General features: G+C 41.1%; 1 protein-coding gene across 3 annotated transcripts in view; it reads left to right on the top strand.

Annotated features, from left to right (window-relative positions):
• The first annotated feature begins 3,535 nt into the window (after positions 1-3,535).
• Positions 3,536-27,234, top strand: part of CCDC85A (coiled-coil domain containing 85A) — an 83,049-nt gene continuing 59,350 nt past the window's right edge. For all 3 annotated transcript variants that reach the window (XM_030448724.1, XM_030448723.1, XM_008493241.2), the window contains exons 1-2: positions 3,536-4,360; positions 6,832-7,747. In XM_030448724.1, the coding sequence (XP_030304584.1) occupies positions 4,142-4,360; positions 6,832-7,747 (1,135 nt within the window). In that variant the 5' untranslated portion in view covers positions 3,536-4,141. The remainder of the gene's footprint in view (positions 4,361-6,831; positions 7,748-27,234) is intronic.

Raw genomic sequence — 27,234 nt, 5'->3', positions numbered from 1 at the left:
CCTGTGTGCAGCTGCAGGGCTATGATCTTGCTGGGATCATGGGGGCATGGTGGGGTAGCTGACATGACCAGAGTGCTGCCATGGATGGACAGAGGCTCTATACGATAGGAAACTGAAAAGGGGGAGTTATCTTTGTGTTAGCAATGGGAGAGTATGTAGCTCTACCTAGGGATGGGTGATGAGCCACCAGGAAACTAATGGGCTAGGACTAGAGAGCAGCCAGTGTGGGTGTCAGCTACAGACACATGACTGATGGGTAGAACATCTAGAAGCAAATATAACTAAAATTACTTGAACTTTTCATTTTTAAAGCTCTTTCCAGTTCCTTCCAATTTGGGAAGTGACATTTTTCAAGTCTGAACTCTTCTCAAAAGTATTTTTGGAAAGTCTGAACAAAAACAGTTTAGCCATCTTTGTGTAAAATGACTGCTTTGAAATTATTAATTTGCTATGACACATTTTTGGCTGACAAATATAGAACAGCTTTAGGGTCTGATTGGAAATGTCCGAAAGTGATTTTTAAATTGTTGTATAATTATTATTTGTTATAATACTGCTTAGAGTACTTGCCCAGCAATCACAGACTTAAAGCACTAGATAGTCTGCAAGATGCAATGAGAAGCCAGCTCAAGCCCTCAAGGAGTGAGAATTTGCCAGCAACAGTGGCTGCAGGTACAGGGGTGAGCAGTACACAGCTGGGAAGATGTTACCAAGTTGTCAAATCATGGCCAGGTGTGCGGATTTGGTGGGATAAGGGCCCAGATTGCTGCTGGCATTTGATGCATGATGTGAAAGAACTGGGAGGAAAGGGGACTGCCATCCTCCTTGCTGCTGGACAAAGGCTGCTACGATCTCAGTGACATCCCCAAGCTCATTTGCTTCATCTCTCCCTTTAAGCTTGTGAATGAGAAGTGTTCAGGGGAGTCAGACAGTATTGAAAAAAATCAGCTTTAATGTGATAAATAAACGTTTGTTCCAAGGCAATTGTTGTCATCACCACTGATGACATAATCCCAGGTGCAGGGAAGTACTTGGCATCTGAGCAATAAGGTGGACTATCTGAAAGTAAAGTTTTAAAATTCCAGGAGATGGGAATAATTATGTCGCACTTCCCACTCTCGTTTGGATCTTGTTACACAAGCATAAGTGAATGTGAAATTAGATCCTCTCCTTATAGAAATGTTCCAGATTAGTTTCACTTGATTGGTTTTTGGTTCCATTTCTGGAGCTACATTTGTCCCAAACTTTAGTTTATCTTTATTAAACTGTATCTAATGGCTGTCCTTTATGAATTCTCCTTTCCCATTTGTGTCTGTACAATAAAGCTGAGCCTTCTAGAGGCACATATGTGGATGCATTTCATATTGGTGGAGAACATGGTGTTTCCTGAAGCTGTTCATATCAGATCTATGCTTACCATGGCACCCCATCATCACAATCTGTGAAATGCTCCTCTTGAGGGACACTGTTAATGTTGAGACAAGTGGACATTCTTTCCCGAAACTTTTGGATTATAAATTTTCACATATTTTTCACTGAACTGTTTATTTTGTGGAAAGAAATACACTAGAACTTTTAAAAACCTGTCATCAGGTGACCTTTCAACTAATACACTGTTGAATTGGAAGAATAAGAAAACCTTTTATTTATTGCTTCCTTTTCCCCAAGCTGTCCACTTTTAGTTGCATTGAAATGAAATTTATTTGAGCATAAAAGATGACAACTCCTTTTCATGGCCTTTTACTGTATTTTTGCTGTGGCTGGTGATATGCTTTTATCTAAAGCTTTGTTCTTTGCAGTGGAAAAAAATTCAGAGGATTTACGAGCGTGATAGAGTTTTCAGTGAAAATAAAAATTTCACACAATACTTAGTGCTAATCAGGAAATGGGATTTTGTGGTGGCAAAGCTCTATGCTTTGCTGGGACTCTTGTTGCCAGTGATGGACTTCAGAGTTTGTACTGCAGCACAGCAAAGATGTCCATCCTTTTGTGCTTTGCTCTGTGGCATGGGTACTAGAAGGTCTTTCTCCTGTGTCTTGAGGAGCAGTCTGTATCTCTGGTAGGAGCTCAAATGTAATTCCCATGCCAGGACTTTGGCAAGTCACTGTTGCAGGAGGAAGCTGGTGTGGGCTTCTGGAGCCGCCATTGCTGGGGCATCCTTGGACACAACTGGATGGGGCCAGAGGGTCTGGAGTGGCACTGGGAAACTGGAGGTGACTGAAAAATGGCTCAGCTAAAAGCACATCTCTGAATGGTGCTTGGGAAGGGAAAACGTGTAGGACTTGTTAGCAGGGTGAGAATGCAAAGTGTAGCCCCAGGAGCCAGGGAACTTTTGTTGTGATCAAAGGACAGCTGATAGTTTGAGAAGATTAGGACTGAGAACAAAGGAGCAATGTTTGATTTAACCACTTTAAAACAGGGCCAGAGCAGAAAATAACCCTTGGCTAATCTGATGCTGTGGCACTGGCTGATCTCCCCACAGGCAAGGCAGCAAAGTGACCAGGGAGCCAGCCAAGGCAGTGGTGGTGAGATGGGGAGGGCACATGTTCTCCAGGTGCTTTTGGCAGAGCCCACCCTGCTCTTGGGGCTGCAGCCTTGGGATCTGCCAGTGCCGATATTAAGTACTTTAAATTTTCCCCTCAAAACCCAGAAATCTTTAATGCTATGTAATTATAAAATAGCAAAATTAGAGGCAGTAAGGGCCTATTAAGCCATGTTCCCTCCTCTGCCTGCAGGGGTTTGTTCCAGGGAAACGAGGTGATGTAAAAGTGGGAATTCAACCAATTATTCCCCTAATGGTTTCAGTTCAGACCCTTCTGCCAGTGAGGCACACTGGATCAGCTTTCTCTGTAAGCCCTCCGAATGGGTTATCATGTTTCATTCTCAAAGCATCTGCAAGGCAGATTTATGTCTTTGTATCTCTGAGCAAAGTGGGAAATGTAAACCTCTCCCAGCACCGCGAGGGAATATTCTGGAGGGGAGGAAGCGCTATGAACATCCCGATGTGGATTGCTGGGGGGAGCTCATTCCATGGCATGCGACCTTCGGCTCGAGTCAAGCGTCGCAGCCAGGGGCTGTGCCTCCTCCTGGCTGGTGACGATGGGCTCCGCCGCCCTCACTGCACACGAAGGATGAGGCGAGGGCTGGGGCGGTGCCAGTTCTCCGTGATGTAATGCGGACTCTCACAGCGGAGGGGCACCCGCAGGGCTCCCCGGGCCGTTCCCACACGCCTCGGGGAGGCAGCGGCCGGGATGCCAACGCGGGTCCCGGTGCGGGGCTGTGGGAGGCCCGGCCAGGCTCTCCCCGGGGCAGCCCCCGCCGGGAGGAAAATGGCGCGTGCGCGGCAGGTGGCGCTCGTGAACCGCGCGGCGACAGAGTTCCCCCCCCCCTCCCGCCCTCTTCTCTCCCCCCTCTTTCCCCTCTTCTCTCCCCCCCGTTCCTGCCCCGCCCGCGCGGGCCCGCACGTGGCGCGCGCCCCGGTGAAAAGGCGCGAGCCGCCCCGCGGCCGCCACTGGCGCCGGCAGCGCGCGCCCCGTTCTACCCGCTGCAGCGGAACCGGGCCCCGCGTCCCAGACCGGCCCGCCCGCCCTCCGTCATGGTGCACCGCATCGCGACTCCGCATCCTGCCCGCCCGGCGCGCCAGCATCCCTCAGCCGAGGGGCGGCGGTCACCGTGAGAGGCACCGCTTGCAGGGCCGGGCAGCCCCGGCGCCGCAGGGAGGACAAGACGCTCTCCGCTCCCGCTGACCTGTTGAAGGACCGGGCTCACTGGGGTTTCCTTTGTCTTGCGGTTTCTTGTTTTTTTCTTTTTTTTCTTTTTTTCTTCTCGACGAGGGAAGTTTGTTCCCTAGATTGTGGCCCGGCTTCCTCCACACCCTTTCCTCCTCCTCCTCTTCCTCCTTTTTTCCAGGATCCGCTGCTTGGGGCCAGAAATTATTTCCCTCGTAACCTGTAGCCCCGACCCCAGCCCCCAGCCGCCGCCAGCGCTGGAGCTGGGGACACCCTCCTGTCTCCCCCACCTCCTCCCGCAGGTCCTGCCCACGAGCTCCGGGCTTGCCCGCTCCCTCGGGGCGGTGGGGCGGCCCCGAGGAGGGCTGTAGCCCCTTGGCGGTGGGGTGTCCCCGGGCTGCCGGGCCGCCACCATGTCGAAAGTGGCAGCGGAAAGTTGCGGGGCGGCGCCGGCCGAGGACTTGTCCAAGGTGTCGGACGAGGAGCTGCTCAAGTGGAGCAAGGAGGAGCTGATCCGCAGCCTCCGCCGAGCCGAGGCTGAGAAGATGAGCGCGATGCTGGACCACAGCAACCTTATCCGCGAGGTGAACCGCCGCCTCCAGCTCCACCTCGGCGAGATCCGCGGCTTGAAGGTAGCGGGGAGGGGAGGGTGGGAAGTTTCTGCCGTGTGTCCAGAGCGAGCTCATCAGGTAGATGGTCCGGGAGGAGCCGTTCCGAGAATCTCGTGGAAAGTGAGCAAGGGCTGGAGTGAATAGTGTCTAATCCCGTTTAAAAATCAAGTGCCCGTTTAAGAGATGACCAACGATTCAGCAGGTTGTGTAGCACATTTGTTTGTGTGCTTTGCCCCGGTATGCTTTGAGGTGATGGAAACACTGAAGTCTTGTCATTTTCGTGTTAGACTTCATTGTTTTTTAGTAAGGTGAAATCCTGTCTGAAGTACACGTGAAAGAACAGCGTGTAGAGCTGTAAACATTCAAAAGGTCTTGTGTAGCATATGCTGTCTTTTGTCCCTAGTGTAAAATGATTTACTCATCTGTCAGGCAGGCTGGAGAGAGCTGCTCATTTCCAGGATGCAGTGCAGCCTATGGCAGGTGGTGGCAAACCCCGGGGCTTGGTTTCAGCACAATCAGAACTGATCCCTAGTTTCTTGTCTGAAACTATTGACATCTGATAACACATCTCTGAACAAACTGTTTTCCATTGTATATTTCTGTAGACTACAGTGAGGGGCAGACCGAGTCTGTAATGACTTATCCCTTCTTAAATTAACTTTTCTGTTGGATGGGAAGCATAGTCCCTAATGTCTCCTCTCCAGTTCTGAGAATCGGGAAGTAGTGTGACTGTTCATGGATAATTAGCCCGATGTAGCATGGACACACATACTGGGGACCTAGAGAGTTACCTTTAAGTAGGCATGACTACAAAACATTTTCTGTGTTGTTGCTTTGAGATATGACATTGTTTTTAGGAAATTACTTCAGTGAGGTGAGGCTTGGGGAGAGGAGAGACAGGGATGCAGTATGGGCTATGGGCTTTGCATAGTTATGCTAGAGTGCATTAGAAGAGGTTTTGACATGTAGAATAGATTTCTATAGCTAAATTACTGAGACAGTGTTTTTGATAATAGTGTGGCATAAAAAGAAATACTATTGCTGTCTCCTAGGTTTTCTGATGCTGCAAAATGTGTCTTGTTCCCTTGCATCTTTTTGATGGTGTATCAGTGTTTTAAATTTTCAGTGTAAGTTAAGTTACAACAATAGTGTAATTTTCCCAGTTACATGCAAAGGTGTTGTGAAAGCATATGGATTTATGCATTTTCCAGATAAGTAACAAAACACATCAAGATGTGTAGGAAGGAATGACTCCTTAGGTGACGTTTAACTTCCACCTTTTGTTCACATGCCTCAGCTGGAACTTTTTAAAGGAATTTGGGAGCATGAGGTTTTGACCTCTATATTTGTGTCTGGGCATCTACTTCCATTGTCCTCTGTGAAATGACTGGTCCCTGAGTCACACTGACCAGAATGCACCTGGGAGGTGGATGGGTGCCTCCTGCTTCTGGCTGAGGCTTCACCACAAATTTTATTTCAATGGGGTAATTTTCAATATCTCTCAGCAGCACAGATTTTTAAGGCTACCTTGTAACTTAATTGAGATTTCTCCTCTGTCAAATATGAGTTGAAATCGGTCAAGTTACTTTGAGGCAAAGATCAGACAAACACATGCCTGTACACAAATCCAATGGAGTTGTGAAAGCATCTGTTTCTTAAGAAACAATGCTAAAATGTTTTTTCCCATAAAGCTAAATTTCTGACAGTTGTGTCTAATCTCTATTTCTAATATCATCCATAAGAAAAAAACCCATTAATAATTAGATAAGAGAAAGATAAACATGGTCACAAACAAGTTAGGAAGATAAAATACTGAAAGTGTTTTCTTTGGCATATTATTCTGTTGTGACAATAGCTTGAACATTTCACCTTCAGACTTCCTCACTTAAAGAATGGCATGGAATAATATACTTCATTTTCTTAGTAGTGAAAAGTATATTAAACAAGATTATGTCATTTTAGAGTGGTTGAGGCAATTCTGATTGAAGGATGAATGACAAGGTTCCTTTATGCAGCTCTGAAACAAAATCAAACAACCCCCAAATATTTTAATTCTCTGAAAGGTTCATCTTTATGTGTGAATATGCTTTAGGGAATAGAGAGCATATGTGTTAATAATTAATTATTTAAGTGAGATTACAATTTCTGATATATCTTGCAGTTCTATTCAGCAGATGAATATTTCTCAGGGGAGTGAGATCATCATGAGAGCGCTTATGATCTTTGCCCAGCTTGGGAGCTAATTTATTCTGATATTTAGCATGAAAATTAATTAGTAAGTGAAACTTTTATGCTGTATCAGAAGTTAGTCTTTGAACCCTTTGAGATTAGCTCCATGTTATAGTCACATTTACTGGACTGCAGTTTAGTTAATTTGCACATGCAACTATTTGTACCTCACTTGAGTGCTTAGATGGTGGGCTGCATAATGGTAATGGCATAATCTTAATTCTTTCAGACACTTCTCTATCATGATTATCTTTCTTTTTAAGGATATCAACCAAAAGCTGCAAGAAGATAACCAAGAATTAAGAGACCTTTGCTGCTTTCTTGATGATGACAGGCAGAAGGGCAAGAAAGTGTCCCGTGAATGGCAGAGACTGGGCCGATTCAGTGCTAGTATTATGCACAAAGAGGTTGCTTTATACTTACAGAAGCTGAAAGAACTGGAGGTTCGACAAGAAGAAGTGGTTAAGGAAAACCTGGAGCTGAAAGAATTGTGTGTGTTGCTGGATGAGGAAAAGAGTGGTGGAGCAGGCAGCCGGAGCTCTATCGACAGCCAAATCAGCCTGTGCCAGCTGACCACTGCGAGTACTTACATTAGAGATGTTGGGGATGGGAGCAGTACTTCCAGCACAGGAAGTACAGACAGTCCTGACCATCATAAACATCATCCGAGTACTAGTCCAGAGCATCTTCAAAAAACTCGGGGTGAAGGAAGCCCTGAGCACCAGAAACACAGGAGTATCAGCCCAGAACACCTGCAGAAGCCTAGGAGTTCTGGTAGTCCTGATCATCACCTGAAAGGACCAAGTCCAGAACACCACAAAACCCTTGTCAAAGCACCTGAACAACAAAAGCACAGCAGCAGCAGCCCAGAAACTCTCCCAAAGCACATTTTGAGTAGTAGTCCTGAACACTTTTCAAAGCAGAGGCCGGGTAGTAGCCCTGAGCATCAAAAGCACAGAAGTGGCAGCCCAGATCATCTTCAAAAGCACACACCAAGTGGAAGTACAGAACATCTCCACAAAGTGAGGGGTACGAGCCCTGAGCATCTCAAACAACACTATGGAGGAAGCCCAGAGCATCTCAAACATCTCAGTGGGGGCAGCAGAGAAGGTACCCTCAGGAGACAAGTAACAGATGACCTGTCACCTCACCACAGAAGTATATACAATGGAATGAACGGTGGGTCGATACGTTTAATGAAAACTCACTTTGCAAATTACTAAGGTAGTTTCAGTGTTGTTCCAACTGTTTCTGGAAAAGGAATAATGCTTTAGGTGAAAAGAAAGGTACCAAGTCTGATGTCAGCTTGATTCCTTAAGCAAGTGAATCAATTGGAGCATACCTATTAGTCCATCCAGCATATATAGGGTAGGCCAAAAAAAGAGAGGAAAAGTGTCTTGGCATAAAGTATGGAGAAGTAACTCATGACCTTGATCCTGCTCAGTGACTGGTAGATATAAACTGTTTGTCCTTGGGTAGATTTCTTTTTACATTCGAGAGGAATTACGTATGTTTCTTGTCCTCCCTATATTTGAGTCAGCAGAATGGAGTTGAATGTCTCCAGTTTCATTTTCACCTTCCTAACTTTGTAGCTTTAAAAATTTTGAAATTTCCTGTCTCCTGCTGGAAGGCTTCTTGGATCCCTTTCCATAAACTTTGGAGAAGACCCCAGTTGAAGAGCTAGGCTCGGTATAAATTAATCTGATAGCTCCTAAAGCTTTTCAAAGCCTAGTTTGCATGTGTTTAATTACAGGAAAGTAAAAATTGATGTTCAGTTGCTTGTGATGTTCATCAGTTCAGTCACTGGTAATGTAGAAAGGTGATTGCAGGTTTTAAGTATGTATTTTTAAAATTCATGTGCAGACAGAGGTATGGTTTTCCTACTCCCAACATGGTGAGCTTTCTGATTTTTTTGTGTGTCCAGATAGTCCTGTTAAGAACTCAGCCATCTTATTCCTAGTGTAAGGAAAAAAGCTGTAACTTTAAACCTGAGTTGACTGTCTTTCTTTGTACAAAGTATTTCAACTATCTGCAGTTTGGACTGGGGCCACAAGATGCTGGGGAGGGCAGCTGGTGATTTGGGAGTGTTTATTGACTTTAATCAGAGCTTTTTCTGTTCTACACTTCATATAACCATTTTTGCAGATGACTTCTCTCTCCAGTTGGTTGTCAAACCTCTCCATTCATATTTATATAATTTGGTGAAAGCCTGAGCTTCAATTCTGACATTCATCTGACCTTGGTCAGTGGTAAAACTTGACAGATTTGTTCTGTAGAAGTGGCCTTAAACTTCAGGAAAATAACTTGGCCTTCACAGCAAGGCTGAATCATGTGAACTTTTTTGTTTTGATTTTGCCAGCTGCTGTAGAGCTGTGGAGAACAGTTAATACTGAAGTGGTAAAAGTGTTGACCATTTTCACTTGTTACTGTTGTGAAAATAATGTTTTAATCTTCATGCATGTGTTCTCTGTGTATAGGAACCTGCCAGTCATGTATAGGTAGCGAACTGTGTATTGAACTGTAAGGAAGATCCTAATTTTCTGCATCTGCTGTAAGGAATTGTAAAATTGTGAAAACAGAAGTTAGAAGTGGCTTGGAAACTTGGCTTTAAGCTCTGATGAGCAATATTAAAAGATGCTATTTTATATACTTATCCCAAAATCATGTTGTTAGTATACTGTATCATGTTGGTGGCATATAGTTTGTTTTAAAGATTGGAGTATATCTAGCTAGTAGATATTTTGTCTCACATCTGTGTGATTATTATGTGCTTTTTGTCTTATTATAATACTTGTCGTCATTTGAGCTGCAAGAGTGAAGTCATAGCCCTAAGTGATGAACGGCAAAGACATCTTGTGATTCCTTTGTAAACAAATAATTAATCAGAATTTACCAGGCTCAGTACAAGCCTGTGCCATCTTCCTTGGTCTCTGAATCAGGTTTGAGAGAAGAAGGTATTCTGGATGCCAGACCTCATTCTAAAAAATTAGTGTGCCATCTACTTCAGCTAACTGGAAGGCATGTCTGTGAACAGCCTGTCTATTCCTGTTGAAATAAGAGCTTACATATTCAATCAACAGCTCCCATTTACCTGGAATTCTGGTCTTGTCAGCACTTGGGTGACCACAGGGAAACTATGTATTCAGTAGCTTACAGTTTCCTTAATCCCAGAACTCGGACTCTATGGCGAGATATAAAAAAAAAAGACACATTGTAAAGGGAATGGAGTTAGAGTATTTGCAGGTTTCTGACAAATTCTGAAGCTGAAGTTAAAGCAGTTGCTATATAACATTGCAATGCTAGCAGAAATACAATGTGTAGCAGTACTCTGCTTTACAGGATATTGTGTATGCATTAATCATTTGGGCTTCATGAATATTTTAGGTTGTCATGAGGTATGCAGGAAGTTACGTCAGTCTGAAGCAGTCTTTGGTCCATAGGCACATTTGAAGGAATAAAGGATGAGGTGATAACATTTTCTTTAATAGTTCTGTGCTCAAAGTTTTGATCTTGGTATTTTTTCTTGTATGATATGTCAGCTTTCATTTATAAGATATATAAAGCTTAAAAAAATTACTTCAGGGTACATATTTTTCTCAAATGATTTTCCTAACCTTGAGTGACAGAAAATGAGATATGACAGCTAAATTTGTCTTAATGTTTGTTAATTGAAAAAATGTATTTCATTTTGAAGGCTATAACCAACTAAAGTATAATAACAATCTTTTCCTGTGATCACACCTAAACATTCTGGGTAATGAGTACAGAGGTATTGGGGATAGAAAGATTGTTGAAATTAGAAGAGAAAATTCCACCATTGAAAACCTTTCAAAGAGAACATTTATGCAACCTAGAATATTACATGACAGTTCAACTCTGGCACAAATATTTGGGGTCTAAGTGCCTCTATATAAACTGATGTGCTTTCAGCATTTGCAGTCTAAGTGGTGGTTTTTATTCTAAGCCATTTATTGTAAACTTTCTATTTTAAGAAGTCCTTTGTTTCAGTCTGGGCTTTGACTTTTGTGTGAAAGGAAAGTATCAAGCTTTCATATGTGCTTTTTGCTTCCTGCTGAGGTTATTAATGAAGAGAAGCAAAACTGCTGACTAACATTGTACATACTGCTGGAGGTGTGAGGATTCTTAAAGAACAAATGCAACAGCACCTCTCCTTGAGCAAAGGCATTTGTAGACTAAATGGAGACTCAGCTCACATTTTGAACTATTTGTGCTATAAATGTTCTTATAAGGAAAATAAAATTGGAAAATACTGCACTGAGTAAAAAGAGAAAACTGCAGTATGACATCAGAGAGAAAAAATTTCTGGTTATGTTACTGAGTTAACTGATACACTCTTGGTGGAAATAGGTCGCATCCTGCTGCATCCAAGCAGTGACATGGTGTCATGTTTTGATTTAGGCTTGCTTATGTCTTATGTTTCTTTACCCTGAAGTGGAAATAATTTGCCTGTTAGTATTAGCAGTGTACAATACTTGGTGTGCAAATTGAGCTTTCTTGATGGCAGCCACTGCTGTGTATCTGCGACTGGGAGCCTGATGCAGCATTTACTTACTCTTGAGAGTAACATGTTGTATAAACAGGTTTATACAGGATTGATAGATTTTCTTGCCATGCAGTATGAAATACTGTTTATTTCAGAACTTGTTTTATCTTAAGGGTTGGGTTCTGCAACTTGATGTTAGTTGGAATTGCCCTATTGAATTCCATAGGTTTTATGTCAAACTTGCAAATTAGTTTTAGCTGTTGCACATGGTAAGAGGACTGGGACATCGTATGTGGATATGTACCCGACTGGAGCAGGCTGTGTTTATTGCCAAACTCTTTTTGTGGAGTCATTTTTTGGGTTGAAAATGTGGCTTGAAATACCAAAACAATGAACCACTAGAAACTCATGTTGTAGGGCTTTTGTGTTTGTGCATATCCAACCCAGTTTTGGTTTGAATGTTTTAGTATAGATGAATAATCCCTCCAGCAGAACTACTGAACTGTTAATGGGATGACTGATGCCACTCAGTAAAAAGAAACTTACAGTGCTTCAGCTACATACAGTTCCAGCCCTCTGATTGCTGAAAAGTTCAGGGACTGGCCAAAGGTTTGCCTCTGTCTATATCTGATGCTTGCCAGGCAGTGGTACAGCATGTTATGGTGGGGAATATGGGAAGTATGGGTATGAACAACCTGTCTTGTTACAGCACTGTCAATACACAGCTGTGTGGGAAACACTGTATCTTCTGTGCAGGCACGGCTTTCCAAGTTTATAGCTTTTCCTTTTTTCCTTAGGCTGTATGTCCTGCTACACAGATGATTTTGTTTTGCATGAAGGACTTGATACTATTTCATTCTTTCTTCTATGAAAGCAATCGCACTTTCACTGAAACATTCAGAGTATGGTATATGAGCGTATTCTATTTAAACCATCACCAGTATACCATGTGCCTTTTAGAGCAAGGTCTGTGTTAGTCTGTGGTATGTGTGTGATATGTGTGTGTGTGTTTCAGGGTGGGAGGGAACTGGTGATAACGGTGCAGCTGCTGCAGTGAATCAGTTCCTCATTGTCCCTGTTGGTGTGATGGGTAACAGGGACACAGAAGTGATGCTACAGCCTATTCCTCCAGACCTGTGACTGGTGCCCTTACCTTCATAGAATCATAGAATTGGCTGGGTTGGAAGGGACCTCAGAGATCATCAAGTCCAACCCTTGATCCACTACCGCTGCAGTTACCAGACCATGGCACTGAGTGCCACATCCAGTCTCTTTTTAAATATCTCCAGGGATGGAGAATCCACTACTTCCCAGGGCAGCCCATTCCAATGCTTAATCACCCTCTTGGTAAAGAAATTCTTTCTAATATCCAACCTAAACCTCCCCCGGCACAACTTGAGACCGTGCCCTCTTGTCTTACTGAGAGTTGTCTGGGAAAAGAGATCAACCCCCCCCTGGCTACACCCTCCTTTCAGGTAGTTGTAGAGAGTGATGAGGTCTCCTCTGACCCTTCTCTTCTCCAGGCTGAACACCCTCAGCTCCCTCAGCCTCTCCTCATAGGATCTGTGCTTGAGTCTCTTCACCAGCCTAGTTGCCCTCCTTTGGATCTGCTCCAGGACCTCAGTCTCCTTCCTAAACTGAGGGGCCCTCCAAGCCCTCCAAGCTTCCAAGCATTTAACCAGTATGAAGTGAGTGTTAGCAGCTCTGCTTGCTGCCTGATTAACTTGAGCTGTGTGGCCATATCTCTTGTTCTGAGTGGCTATTGGAACTTCACTGACACTTGACCACAGACCTCCAGAAGTGAAAGGCTAACAATGAATCACGGGGCAATTATTGGCAGTGTCTTGGCAGACACCCTGCAAGCCGGCGCTTGTGCGCATCTCCTGACTTCACATCTGCGATGAATCTGATGCACTGATTTTTTTTGCTTTGTTTTTATTTCATTGTATGTTTTTTTAAATAGTCTATTTTCTGATTACCGAGTGGGAGTTTGTTTCAGTGTGTACTGAAGACAATAGAAAAGTTCATTTTTCATGTTTACTGGGTCAAGGTGCAAGATGTTTGCCTTCACCTCTGAGAGCTCATCAGGAGCTTGCACAGATGTTTGTATTGCCTGCTTGAAGTCTGCAGGCAGTTTTTAATTGTATTTTTTAGTGCCAGAATGTAGAGTCGTGTTAAATCCTTGCCTGAGTCCTCGCTTGGAGAGAGCCCCTTTAACCAGAGGACAGAACCTAATGTAGTGTAGTCCTTTGCACAGCTTTCTGAGTTAGGGTGTTAGGCTTTATAATAGGAAAATACATTTTTTTGAAATATTACAGTGATTAAGCTGTTGAATCCTTTGAACTCTAGCAGTTATAATTCAGAGTTAGAATATTATAATAATGCTTGGTAAGGGCTGCATGCTTAAGAATTTCAGCCTTGCAAGGTATATTATGAGATGTACTAGTAATAAGAGTAATCTGTTTGGAAGAAATTATTTACAGAAATATACCTTGAAGGGAAGGATAGCTACTAAAGTAGTCTTTAAAAAAATAATTCTACTAGTCTGTGCACATTTAGTGTTTTTGTAAATTTTTGTATTGTTTTTAGTACTTTTAATTTTGTGAGATAGAAAAAAAAAGGAGTTGGGCTCATGATTTGAGAACTGTCCGTGAGCATTTGGTATCCAGAATGAAAATATTTGCACATTTATTGATTGTTAATGGGAAAGCTGCTATCTTGAGCTAGGCTGTCTTAAAAGATGAACAGTTATGTGAAGGCTGAGAATAACAGTCTCAATTTAACTTGGCAGTTCTGCTATAAAACTTCTGGCATATTTGCATTGTTTCTTGACATTCCTGAGGAGAGAGGAAGGACCAAGCATTGCTGCACATGTTTCTACAATCCTTTAATTTTTACTTGCAGGATTTGTGTGAACTTTGTGCTGAATTATTGCAAATATTTTGTCAGGTTACAGAGGGGAAAAATAGTGACAAGGCTTGTAATACTGATTTGTAGAAGTCCATATAATATTAACTGGTTATTTAGGCTAACCAAACACAGTAGTATTCAAGCACTGTCAAGAGTTAAATGTTCTGACTGCAAATGCACAGTGAGCCATGTGGTAAGCAACAATATTGAATGTCTTCTGCAGGTCTCTGTTTTGGCACTTCCTCAAGGCTACCTAAATTATTCCAGAGATTTTATGCATCTTAATAGTGAACTTCTTGAACACAAGCAATATTGAGATACCACCTTCAAAAGTTTGAGTTCAAAACTCACTAGATTTCTTTCCCTGAGTCTCAAATTCCTGTAAATAGTGGAACTTTGCCTTGATTAATGCTTTGTGTAGGCTTTTGTAGTGTGTACTTGTGATCTGGATTAGAAGAAAATATGTGGTGTGTATATATACATCATATATAATATATATATTATATATATACATAATATATGCTTTTTACAAATGTTCCAGGGCTGATTCATCACTGTTCAACTTACATTGATGTGAAATTGAGATAAGCCTGGAAAAAGCATTGATAGGTGACCTACATCCCCTCTTGGTTTCTGAGTCTATTTTTGTTTTACAGTGGATAAATCTTAATGATTTTAAAAATCAATTTTATGATTTTGTGGCCTGAAAACATTACTGATAACATTAAGATGAGCCTCTAAAAATACTTATTGATTATGAGGGAGAAAAAGAACATTTCACTGAATGCAGCTCAATATATCAAGCACAAGCATATGAATGTGATGAAGTAGAAACTGAAAATTGGCATAGATCCTTCAAAGTATTTGAGCACTTTACTCCTCATTGGCATCTGTCTTGCACTGAAATTGGATGCCCAGGCAGAGGCAAGATGCTTAAATATCCCTGCTCTTGCAGTGCTCTGAATGAAGTAGTTTGCCTGTTATTGTCAGTCATCTTGCTTGCTTTAGCAACCCTTTCAGGGTTTTTTTGTGACCTGAAGTTAAAATTTGAATTTCAGGTCTTTGCAATATCATAAAGCCCATAAAGAAAACTTGAAAGCAAATTGCTCCAGCCATTTTTTTTTTCCCTAACCAGCTTTCCAACCACCAAGACCAAAGGTTCTGCAGTCTTAACTAACAGACATAGCAGAACATAGCAGAATCTGCCTCCTCCAGGTACAGGTGCTTAAGAACTTTGTTTTATTCCTTGTTGTTGTAACTTGACACCTGATCTATGCTCCAGTCAGAAATGGTGAATGCTGCATTTTGACTGCTTGCAACCATAGCATGTGCAAATATTTTGGAGAACTAGGAGGACAAAGGCATCCTGAACCTATTAAATTAAATCCTAATTTCAGCATTAAGGCATTGGTATTTGTGTATATTGCCTTCTCTGTGAATAGAATAAAATGGAAAGGTTTCTTGAACTTCTAGAGTGTCCTGAAACATTGTGTTGTTCAGAGTGATAAAAATTAATTGCTGGATTGTCCAACAGCATGGAAGTGACTGATCAGACTACCTCAGAAGCTTGCATCACAGAGTTTTATCTTCACAAGTCACTCCACAGCCTCATTTGGTCAAGAATGGGCTGAATAGTTCTAACTCCTCTTACTGATCACCCTTCTGCAAGTACAGCAAGTTGTAGATCCATGGGTTACTGAAAAGATCCTTGAAGTCAAAAAAGAGATGTAGCACAAAAGAACTTGTTTTGACCCTCTTTCATAATAACTCCACAATAATCCAAATGAAACAGAGTTTATTGTTTTTGGATGACAAGTCAACACTTAGCAGCTGCCACCTGGCAATGTGCACTTCAGTCACTGAAGCCAAGAGTCAAGTTTCCTGGGTGACATACTTTTTTCTACCTCTCTTTCTTGATAGTGTGTTTATTTTTTTAGCTAACAAAATTGACAGAGTCAATTCCAATATCAGCTTGGAAAATGAATATTTGAAGGACTAGTGTAGAATGTTTGCATGAGAAATAATTTGTTTGCTTTGAGAGCGAAAGATCTGTTGAATTTATTAAGATTTGTATTTCAAATGAAGTAAACCTTAGTTCTGTTTTGTGTTTGGTAGAGGTGCACTGAGCAGTTGTATTTTTTTAGTAAATTGATGCAAAATGTCAGTCTTGCTTACCACTGAAACCTAATGTGAGATTTTGGGATATTCACAGTCCTTGTTATAGGAGAAACAGGGTGTTGACTGTGAAGATAGGATCGAGTGATGCTCACCCTCGAATGTAACATTTTTAATTAAGTGGTTTTAATACCCCTAAAATCCTGTTAAATTTTATCTAATTTGTTCTTGCAGTGTTACTCAAATACATCATGATGCATAGTAAGCAAGAGGCTCTTGGAACTTTTGGGAAAGGATCTGTAATGAAAGATGAAAGCAGTAGATTTTCACTGCTCAGTGAGAAAAATCCAGATAAAGTTTGTGTTCTGTTTATCAGGGAATGCTGTTTCCCAGGGCACCAGGAGAACTTTAACTCCAAATACTGAGACTCACTGATAATCTGTTTTTTACTGATCAGTGTAATGTTCGGGTACCTCAGGAGTGTAAATTGTTTTGCTAGTTAGGTGATGAATAAACCAGCCAGTTGGTTTACTCATCCAGCTAGCTGTTTGACTGGTGGTTACTAAATACTAAAGTTGTGTCCCTTTATATATAGGGAAACAAATATTTTGAGAGACATTTTCTTCCCTGCTTCAGAGGTCTCATCAGAAATCTGAAGAAGACAGAACAAAGAATGTTCTCAGTTTCAGCCACATCCAAGACATTTGTTGAATATCTAAAGGAATATATTTCAACAAACATAGATTTCTTTGTTTTAGTGCTGTAAACCAGAAATAGCTTTTTGACCTACAGATTACAGGCCCAGTTCTCTGCTTCATGTAACTATCATCCCTTTAGTAATTCAATGTGTTTCTGATTCAGAGCTCAAGCCAGCTGCAAATCTGGGGAGGTCCAGGAATGGTTGAGGTTGTAGACCTTGGCTTGGTTTGATGCTGACTAAGCTGTCACCTGCGGGCCTATCTGCTTTCAGTTTCATCATTGCTTATCTTCACCAGCACTGAGTACCGGGGCAGAATCATTTCCTTGGACCTGCTGGCCACGCTATTCCTAATACAGGCCAATGGCATCCTTGTGAGGCCACACCTCGAGTACTGTGTCCAGTTCTGGGCCCCTCAGTTTAGGAAGGATATTGAGGTCCTGGAGCAGGTCCAAAGGAGGGCATCTAGGCTAGTGAAGTGACTTGAGCACAAATCCTATGAGGAGAGGCTGAGGGAGTTGGAGCTGTTCAGCCTGGAGAAGAGGAGGCTCAGGGGAGACCTCATCACTCCCTACAACTACCTGAAAGGAGGTTGTAGCCAGGGGAGGGTTGGTCTCTTTTCCCAGGCAGCCATCAGTAAGACAAGAGGGCACGGTCTTAAGTTGTGCCAGGGGAGGTTTAGGTTGGATATTAGAATGAATTTCTTAACCAAGAGGGTGATCAGGCATTGGAATGGGCTGCCCAGGGAAGTAGTGGATTCTCCGTCCCTGGAGATATTTAAAAAGAGACTGGATGTGGCACTCAGTGCCATGGTCTGGTAACTGCAGCGGTAGTGGATCAAGGGTTGGACTTGATGATCTCTGAGGTCCCTTCCAACCCAGCCAATTCTATGATTCTATAATTCTATGATCCAAGATGTAGTCTGGTAGCAGCAAACCAGTCAGCTGGGATAGAAGCTGGCTTCCTGTAAGTGGGAGACTTTGGTGATAGTCAGATAAGTCTTGGTAGCAATTTCATTGCATGCGAGTTTGCTCATGTCTGTTCCCCTAGGGTGGGGAGTACTCTGGTGGGGAGATCTGAGCATCATGTGCTCTCTTCAAAGTCAAGGTGTCCTCAGTGCTAAGGGGGTCTTTTCACTGTCTGCTACTGCATCACTGCAATGGAGTTACCAGATCTCATACCCTGCTGTCTTACTCTGGTTTCGGGAACACGTTTTTACTTCTATATTGTGTGGAAAGTCAAAAAAAATGGCTTTGTGTAGTTGAGATCTTGGTGTGCCTTGTGAGCCATGGATGTGTTGCTAACCTGAGTAAACTTGTACACCTGTTATTAGTGCCCTGTTATTACTTTGAACTTTCTATCTGTAGTTCTCAAAACAGTTTACCAGGGAAGCAAATATTGTGACTGACATATTGTGCATGAAGAATGCTGGGCTAAAGAAAAAACAGGATTAATCAGACATTAAGTAAACCTTAGCTTCAAGTTTCCTGAGTTCTAGCTACTGATTATTCCTGTGTATCACACCCCTTTTGTAACAGTTTTTTTTCTTTTATAAGTCTGCTTTGAGTGTGGTGTAAAAATTGGGGCCGAGGTTACTTGCATGCCTAGCTTGATGAACATTTAGCTTCATACTAACATTCTCAATGTGTTTCCTTTCCAAATCAACTTTTAGGGCAACATTTCCTTCCTTCCTGAATTTCCTGAGTTTTGCTAACCAAGCCAGTGGGGAACAAAGCTATTTTTAATTATATTTTGTTTGTGTACAGCAGGCATATTAGAAGTCGTTAATGTTCTTTTTTCATTTACAGGGTGCTCAAAAGTTTTTTTGTACATAGAGAAAGTAATTTACAATGAATTCAAACATGAAATGAAACTGAAGTGCCATGATAGTTTTCCTAGATGGAGCTGTATTTTTCTGCCTTGTTTCTCATGGCTTGTTTTTAATGTTGCAGTATAGTTATGTGACTATGGTTGTCTTCATGTGAGAAATCAAGATGCTGAAATCAGAGATATGATCTATCAGCTGTGGGTTTCACACTGCTAACTGGTAAAAGGAGTATTCATCATTCATTAGAATAAAATTTGAAAATAAATTTATATGCTAGAAAAATGAGAACATTATTTTGTCAAGATGGTAATTTGGCTCTTAATACCAATCAATAGTGTGGCATGTTGTCAATACGCCAGGGAAGAGGGGAAGTGGGGTCTAGCAGGTATAAATCTCTGAGTCTCAGGCTTAACATCTGTGGGACTTGGCAGATGTGGAAGATAGGAACTTCATAAACTTGTGTCCCTTGAGGTTTTTTTGCTGAATGCTGGTAGACTCATTTCTAGCAGGTAGGTTGTTGCTGCCACTATCTATCAAATACAGCAGTATAAAATGCTTACTTAAAGCTGTGTGAAGCAGTGGCTGTGTTTGAAGGAAGACTGGGTAAAGGCTCTCACTGTCTGCCAAAATACAGAGGTTTCCTTTAAAAAAGTCATTGCTGTGAAGTAATTTCTTAAAATGTTTGTGAATGGCACTGATCAGAATTCACTCCAGGATTGTAAAGCTTCAGAGTAATGTACGCTCAGTGGGCAATCAGACTTTGACATTCAAAAATGACAGCCTAAACACTTCCAGTCAGTGGTACGTGATGACGGGACTCCAGTAACAATTCTTGTTATGAGTAGAAAGTTACTGCAATTACAGCAGTTTCCTGCTGTGCAGGGCACAGAGATTTTAATGGCACTTCTTCTGATGAAATGTGGTCTGAGTGCAATTTGATGTTTCAAACCTGTGCAGAGATTGAAGAGACGTTGGTGCTGTTACTATTTTAGTCTTACTTACAAACTGGAGCAAACACCAGGTTGTGTGTCCTGAGCATGATTTAGCAACCTGTTAGTCTTTTAATTATCTCTTTCCTAATTAGATTGCTCTAATTATTTGGTACTTGTAAACTGGTGCATGTTTTTAAGTTCTCAGGGCAGTAGCTTTTGAAAAAAAGTTCATTGCTTTTCATTTTACAGAGATTTTGTCTTTCATGGTCAAGTATAGGAACATATGGTACTACTTCTGGTGTAGCACTTGTCTAAATATCTTTGCTTGTAAAATTTTCTGCAGAGCCATATAATTTCCTCCTGTGAAAACATTCCTTATGTATTTAACCAATTTTATAACTACAGCATGGGATTATCATGTTTTTGTTCTTGTGCAGTTTTACTGGATGTAGGTCAAGAAATTAAACTCTGAACCCTGAATAAGAATAGTAAACAGTAAGTAGTTAGAAATGCAGAGACTAGTAAGAAATGTGATAGTGATAAAAGTGTAAAAAATAATTTATCAAAACATTTCACAGAGTTTGAAAGAGACAAAACAGTAATTTTGTTTCTGTCTTGAACTCTTGGAATGTCACTGACAGTAAGGATGAAATCCTCTAACAAACACAACGTCCAGGATACTCACATGGTGACTGGTTACATCTCATGTTTTGTGTTCAGTTTAGTGAACACTCTTTCCAAGTGATGGTATTTCTTCTGCCTGAGCTGTGCAAAGCTTGAGGCATGAATATGGATTTAAAAATGTAAAATATCAGCACATTCATCTATATAAAACTGAGAATGTTTCTGAGACTGGAGGGTTTGGCATTGCTAAAAAAGTTAGAGGAGCAGAACAACCTGAATATTTTTGTATACTTTTGTCTACATTACTAAGCTGTTACCCAGCATGAGAGATGATTAGCAGGAGGCAAATTGGCCTGGTACATAAATTACTTTAGAAATGAACAAAAATATTTCTTGCAGGGAATGACGCAGATCTAAAACTACTCTTTTTACATAGCAGCAGAAAAGCAAGGATTCTGTTTAACATGATCCTTCTGAGGTAAAGCAGGTTGCCAAGGTATGAGTAAGGATAGTTATTCCCTGTATTGCCTGCCAGTCCAGGGAATGCTCTGGGCTGTAGGACTGGTGCCAATCTGATGAAGGGGTCTTACTCTGCTCTGTAGCTTCCCAGCAACTACGTGATGCAGAAGCCAGCAGCTTCATAATACCTGAGGATGGAATCGGGCAGACTTCAAAAGACAAGCTGCTAGAAAATATCACACACACACACACACCTAATAGGAATATGGGCAGCTTGTATTAAACACCTGAGACACCTCTTGCTATTTGGAATAAATGACTGCTTGCCTCTCCTAGACCCTTGTGTACTGTGGTATAGAAATGCATGTGTGTGCAGATATGCACTTCCTGATTTTGCTACTTCAGAAAACTGTGCTGTTATGTGGAGAATACTGATCTAGCTAATGAAATAATTTAGCTCCTCTTGTTTATGCAGGTGGCAGGCTTTATATTCTTGCATGTTCTCACTGAGTTCACAGGCTCTTGGAATCAAGGTTACTGGGGTTTTTGGTGTTTTATTTTCTGTTTTGTTTTGTTGATTTTTGTATCATTGAAATATGAGTTGAGGTTAGAAATCTATTCCAGGGGAAGCAGGCAGAAATACCTTTTTGACCATAATGTTCTGATCTGAGGGAAAATCCTGCAGCTTGTCTTTCAAGAATTTCTATCCATCCACTGTCTGCTTTCCATCAGATTGGTATTTGACATGGGGACTCTCGGTCCAGGTTTGAAGAGAGTAAAAAAAAAAAAAAAATCACTATGGCCTTTCTCTCCCTGGGGTGCTGCCTTCATTGATCACCTCAGGTCTGGGCTCCTTGCCCTCCCTGAAGACTTGGTAGGAGCTGCCTCTGGAGCTTGTCTAAGTGGGAAAAGCATGAACAAGCACAGAGTTCTGATAACCTAAATACCTTGTACAACACTGAGGGGTGAAGCCTCTTCAGGAAAGGAGAGAGCAGCTCTACCAGCCGTGCTCAGAGGGCTGGAGCAGGGAGGCACAGAGCTCTTTTCACCAGGGAGTTACAGATGGAGTAGCAAGTACACAATTGGTGGAAGTGGATCCCCTTTCTCTTCACTTCTGAAACTGGGTTCAGAAGCTCATTGATTCATCCAGGGAGATGTCACTTAGATGTGAAGGTAGTGATGTAGTTGCAATGGGAGGTCTTCGTTGGGGTCTGTGAGTGGAGAGTTATTACTGCAGCTGCTTTAGCAATACTAGTAGTTAATAGTGTAGAAATGCATATTTCTTTTTATATAACCTCTGTTCTTCCACTAGAGCTTTCTGTAAAGCAGGACTCTTCTCCTGTGTATTAGAAGGCAGAAGACTTTCATTATTAAATGTGTAATTTTTCAAACAATTCTTCATTAAACCTGGCAGTACAAGAAATAATGTTGTACAGAGAATCTGATACACACTTTTAAGTTCAAACTGTGTTGATAAGTAAACTTTAATTAAATGTGGGTTTGGACACTGTGGCACTGCAAAAGAAATGTTATGTAGATCAAAGTCAAAAATACTGTTGACCAGAATCCTCACAAAAAAGACTGGTCTGCCCTTGTTGTCTTATACAGCACAAACCCAGCTGAGAGCTGCTGTACTTCTAACCCACAGTGTTGTCCCCTTCCCCCCCCTGCTGCTTTAATGCATCTCTTAATTAAAGTTTTCTGTTACGTTTTAGGGCCTGTTTGCACTTTGGGTGCAGTGCAGTAGCAAATAGACTTACTTTCTTTTACTTAATGGCAAAAGATTAATTCATGTGTTTTCTACCTTCGTGTAGTACAGCTTGTCAGATAAACATGGAAACATACCCAGAACTCATGTGACTTTTGTAGTTTCAACAGCACCGTGCCTGTTTCCATGAGGGCTGACTTTCACCTGTATCAATACCAAGAGGTAGCACAGAACATCTACCAGTGACTAAAGAGGAGACACTTCTAAGATGTTTGTTTTTCTTTGATTTATTTTTGATAGTGAATGATATATTATTCAGAGTGAGACAGGGATATAGGAAATCCGTCTGATTCTTCCTGTGAGTTCTTGTCTTGCAGGTATTTGCCTAGCTCACAGAGTGCTGTCTGACTATGGTGGCATGAAGTTCACAGCACTGTAAAGCTTCTATAGGTGCCTCTGCTTTAGCACTTGGGAAAAAAACTCAAATTAACTGAATGGAGGAAGAATCCAATTATCCATTTTATGTGTTTCCATACATGGCAGCATTTACTAACTTAGGGGGCCACTTGTCTTTTTAAAGTCAATTAGAAAATGCTCAATCAACGGCACAAATAAGACTATCCATCTGTATGCCTGTTATCCTATCAGATTAATTAAAGTATAATCAGTGAATAAATTTCAGTTAAAAATGCTGCCATGCGTTGCTTGATAATAATTTAATTTCATGTTACATAGATATAAGACACTGTATCACTAGCATGTTAAGGTACAAATTTTTGGTCAATCCTTTTGAGTTTTTGTTTGTTTTTGTTGTTTTTGAGATTAACAATAAACTTTGGTAAATAAAGGCAGTAGGTCTGAAAGCTTTCTTGAATAATTTGTAATGCTTGGATTGTAATGCTTAATTTCCAACTATAGCCTCAAATACCTTTAATCCCTCTGTTTGTCTAAATGGTAATTCTGATAAATTTAACATGAAACAATGGTACTGTGGGTGTGAAAACTTTCCTGGAAGGTCACTGAGAAAAGAAATAGATTGTTTTTGAAAAACTGCACAGAGCTAGCATGAAATTTGCTTTCTGTTTCAAAAAAATGTAAACTCTGTTTGAGGCAGAGAGTAGAGTATAATCCAGCATAGGGGCCTGAGAGCTACCATCCACTGCCAGGGGGTTGGGTGAAAAGTTAAAATGTTTATCAGAGAGCATATTTATGTTTCCAATTGTATTGTAAGGTAATACTGCTTCTCAGGAAAACATATAGACATAGGCTAATTCACATACCCTACTCCCTTCCTTCCTATGCCAGGTGGGACCTAAACCTGTTCATGGGAAATTCTCAATCTTTTTCAAAAGGATTGGCCAAGTGCAATATGGTACAATATTGAATATGATATAATACAATATTGTAGCTATACAAATAAGCTCAATATTGAAATACACAGTCTATTTAAGTATCAACAATGAGAATATAGAATTAATACAAATGTTTCAAATCTATTACTGTACTGAGGACAGGAAATTAGACTTGCTCTCTGTAATAATTTAATATTATGAAAGCCTGAGACATCCTTGCTCTGTGCTAGGCTGAATCTAATGCTTCAAAGGAACTGCATGCAAGTAGCACTCAAGCTGCTATAGCATGAACCGTGATTGCTTTTTTGGAGATTGGAATAATTTTTTGCTGTTTTCCTTTTGACATTGCTTTGGTGACAGCTAAGGAGCAGTAGTGTTTGCTAGCTAAATAGTGGTAGGCTGGTAAGATAATTGTTCTTGAGGAAATGCAGATTTTATTTGATATATTAAAACTCACAATTACTGTGCATGTGATTTTGGCTCTGTGGTTTAGAGCTTCTTCCTCTTAAACTAAGGGACTGTGTGAAGTATTTCACTGCTTTTGCAGGGAAATTGAAGTATGTGGGGAAATATCTGGTGATGGTTGCTGTTAAAGCTGTGGAGAAGTACAAGATTGTGCAGCCTTTAGATGAGGATCTGCTGTGCTGCAGTTACTCCTGTTATCACTTTAGGTGAGGTTAAAGTCAGTAGAAATACTTGCATTGTCTCCCGTTTCTGAAAAGTTGGCCTATAAATAGGAGCATGAGGAAAACCATACGAGCAGAATTTACCTAGCAGTGCCAAGTAGAAGGATGGGTAAACAGAAATCTGTGGTAGATGCAAAGCTTTGTAACTCCATATACATCAAAAAGAGGTTTCTAAATTTATCAGAGACTTTTCTTTTGAAATCTTTGCTTTTCTTGATATCTCAGGTTAAAGAAAGCAAAGAGAGTACTTTGGTAGCTTCCAACTGTCAGTGTGATGAGTATTTCGGGTCACAGAGCTGTGACCCTGTGTTCATCATAGAAACAGACATGGAAATAATAATCCTAGAATCTTAAGGGTAGATTGGCAGAACTCTGTGAACTCACTGAATGTATCTTAACATTAGATGTTCTGGTTCTTAAGTATTTTTAATGAAAAGAGCATAATATGCTTTTTCCATCACCCCTTTTGCTAGTGATGAAAAAAAGAAGAGCAATCCATATACAAGTGTATCCTGTGTTACTTCTCATACATGCACAGGAGAGAGACTCAAAGTAGAATCAAGAAAAGACTGTACCAGGATTGTTGGGCTTGTTTTCTTGCCAAACAGCAGAGTCCTTGAAGCAGAAATGAGAATTACGACTGACAGAAGCAATTGACCCTGCAACACAGAATCACAGTATCATTAGGGTTGGAAGGGACCTCTGAGATCACCAAGTCCAACCCTTGATCCACTACCGCCGTGGTTACCAGACCATGGCACTGAGTGCCACATCAGTCTCTTCTTAAAAACCTCCAGGGATGGAGAATCCACCACACCCATGGGTAGCCCATTCCAATGCCTGATCACCTCTCTGAGAAGACACTTAGGGTGCTGTATATTAGCAGATGACATTGGTAGCTCTAAAGTGCCATTTTCAGCCTGTTTGATTTTTAAGAAAAATGGGATGCCAGAAGAAGAGATTAAATTTATCTTGCTGCAAAGAACTGGTCACATAAAAATTCTCTTGATTTTATTTTCATGGGAACAAATGTTTCATACTTGATAGGTTGCTTTTTCCATAAAACTTTGCTTCCCACAGTAGTTTAAGAATAAAAAAATTAGCATGCATATAGTGAAGGAAACAGGTGTGGGGTGGGCATAAAACCTTGGCACAGTCAGCCACACATAGTACAGCCCTTAGAACATAAACAGAGGAGACAATTTCTTTTTCCTCAAGGAAAGAATGACCATGGGAAGTCATGGGGAGGACACAGGGATTTTGAAAATTATTACATTGCTTAATTTTGTTTTAGTGGGAAGAAGGAATGAATTTGAATGAGAAATTGATCATACAGGGTTTTATCCTCTTGTAGAAATATTGCCATTGATTCTAGAGAGACAGAGTATAGCTATACTGTTTGCTTGCAATTCTGTGCTTTTCTATGGTATAGACTAATTCACTGCCACTCAAAAAATAACCCTAGCCAAAAGAAAACAAACAAAAATGAATAAACAAAATCTACTGGACTGCATGGAAACAAAATTAACTTTTTAATTTTTAATGTGATTATGTTAGAGCCAGGCTTGACTGAGGAGTGATTTTTCTTGAACATTCTAGTCCTCAGACTAACTGCATGCTTGCTGAGTAGTTCAGTAGTTGAAATAGTTAAGACATTTTCTAAAAATCACATAGATATATGAAGCTGAGGCTTTTTGATTTATTTTGAGCTCTAAGGAATATAATGTGAAAACCTATTCAGATTCTGCTAGCTGGCCAGGGACTGCAGTCAGTTTAATAAGACACAGCTAAATTTACCATGATAAAGTGCTGTTTCATGCATGAAATAGATGCTGTGGTCCTGTACTAGTGACTGGTGATTTATTACCTTTAAAACTGTAGAACCAACATGCAGAATTAATTTTCAGTGGATAATTCATGTTATCACTTGTTTATACCCCATGGAATCTTACATGATTGCTAAGCATAATGTAAAAACAAAACACCAAAAACTCAAAAATAAAATATGAGACATTCTAAAATTGTACTTTTCATAACAATATCCCAATTTTTCCCCATGAGATGTTTTAGGAACCTAATCTAACATCAGTTTATGCTGTAAAAGATGTTTATAGCTTCCTTTATTCTGGTTCCTCATAAAATTACTGGTCTTATTCTTCAAAGCTCTCAGGGGCTGGATGTCACTTGAAGTGCATAGATCATCCCTCTCTGCATCCCCTTTGTTCCCCACGGCAGTTTCTGGGCTGATCTCAGCTGACAGGGCCTCCTTTTGACACCCTGGGCAGTGGGAGAGCAGTCAGCGTGAAATGCCCATGTCAGTGCTTGCTCAACGAGGGAAAGTTTCAGCTCTAAGTTATGTACCTGGATTAACCATTTGAAGTAGAATAACCTTTTTAGTCATGGGATTAGCAAAAACAAGAAAACTGAGAGGAGAAGACATCTAGGAGAGTATGAAGAGAGGAGAGGCGTGTTCAAGGTATCCTCCCTTAGAGAGAACTATCAGCTGTGATGCAGATATGAAATCTCCAGAGGACAAACATTCAGTGGTGCAGAGTTCAGGGGTTTCTCCTGATACAAAAAAGGCTTGTGGTTGACTCAAGGGTTTTGAGGGTTTCAGAGGATTTGAAAATACCTGTGTTGCTACCTGAATGGGTTCATTCAGCATAGAGCTACATAAATCTGTACCACTAGCCTGTACTGGAAGCTTCGTTTTGGTTATCTCTAATAAATTAAATGAGCTGGGGACATGCACTGGATCCTGGAGGACAGCAGAGCATGTTTGAGAGTCCTAATGGAGTAAAGAGTGGATTAGCTGCTAAATAGCTCGGTAGCATCAGGCTTCAAGGTCTTA

The sequence above is a fragment of the Calypte anna genome, chromosome 3 (assembly GCF_003957555.1).
Source record: "Calypte anna isolate BGI_N300 chromosome 3, bCalAnn1_v1.p, whole genome shotgun sequence".
Taxonomy (NCBI): domain Eukaryota; kingdom Metazoa; phylum Chordata; class Aves; order Apodiformes; family Trochilidae; genus Calypte; species Calypte anna.
Note: the sequence above shows the minus strand (reverse complement) of the source record. Positions and strands in the feature narration are given on the sequence as shown.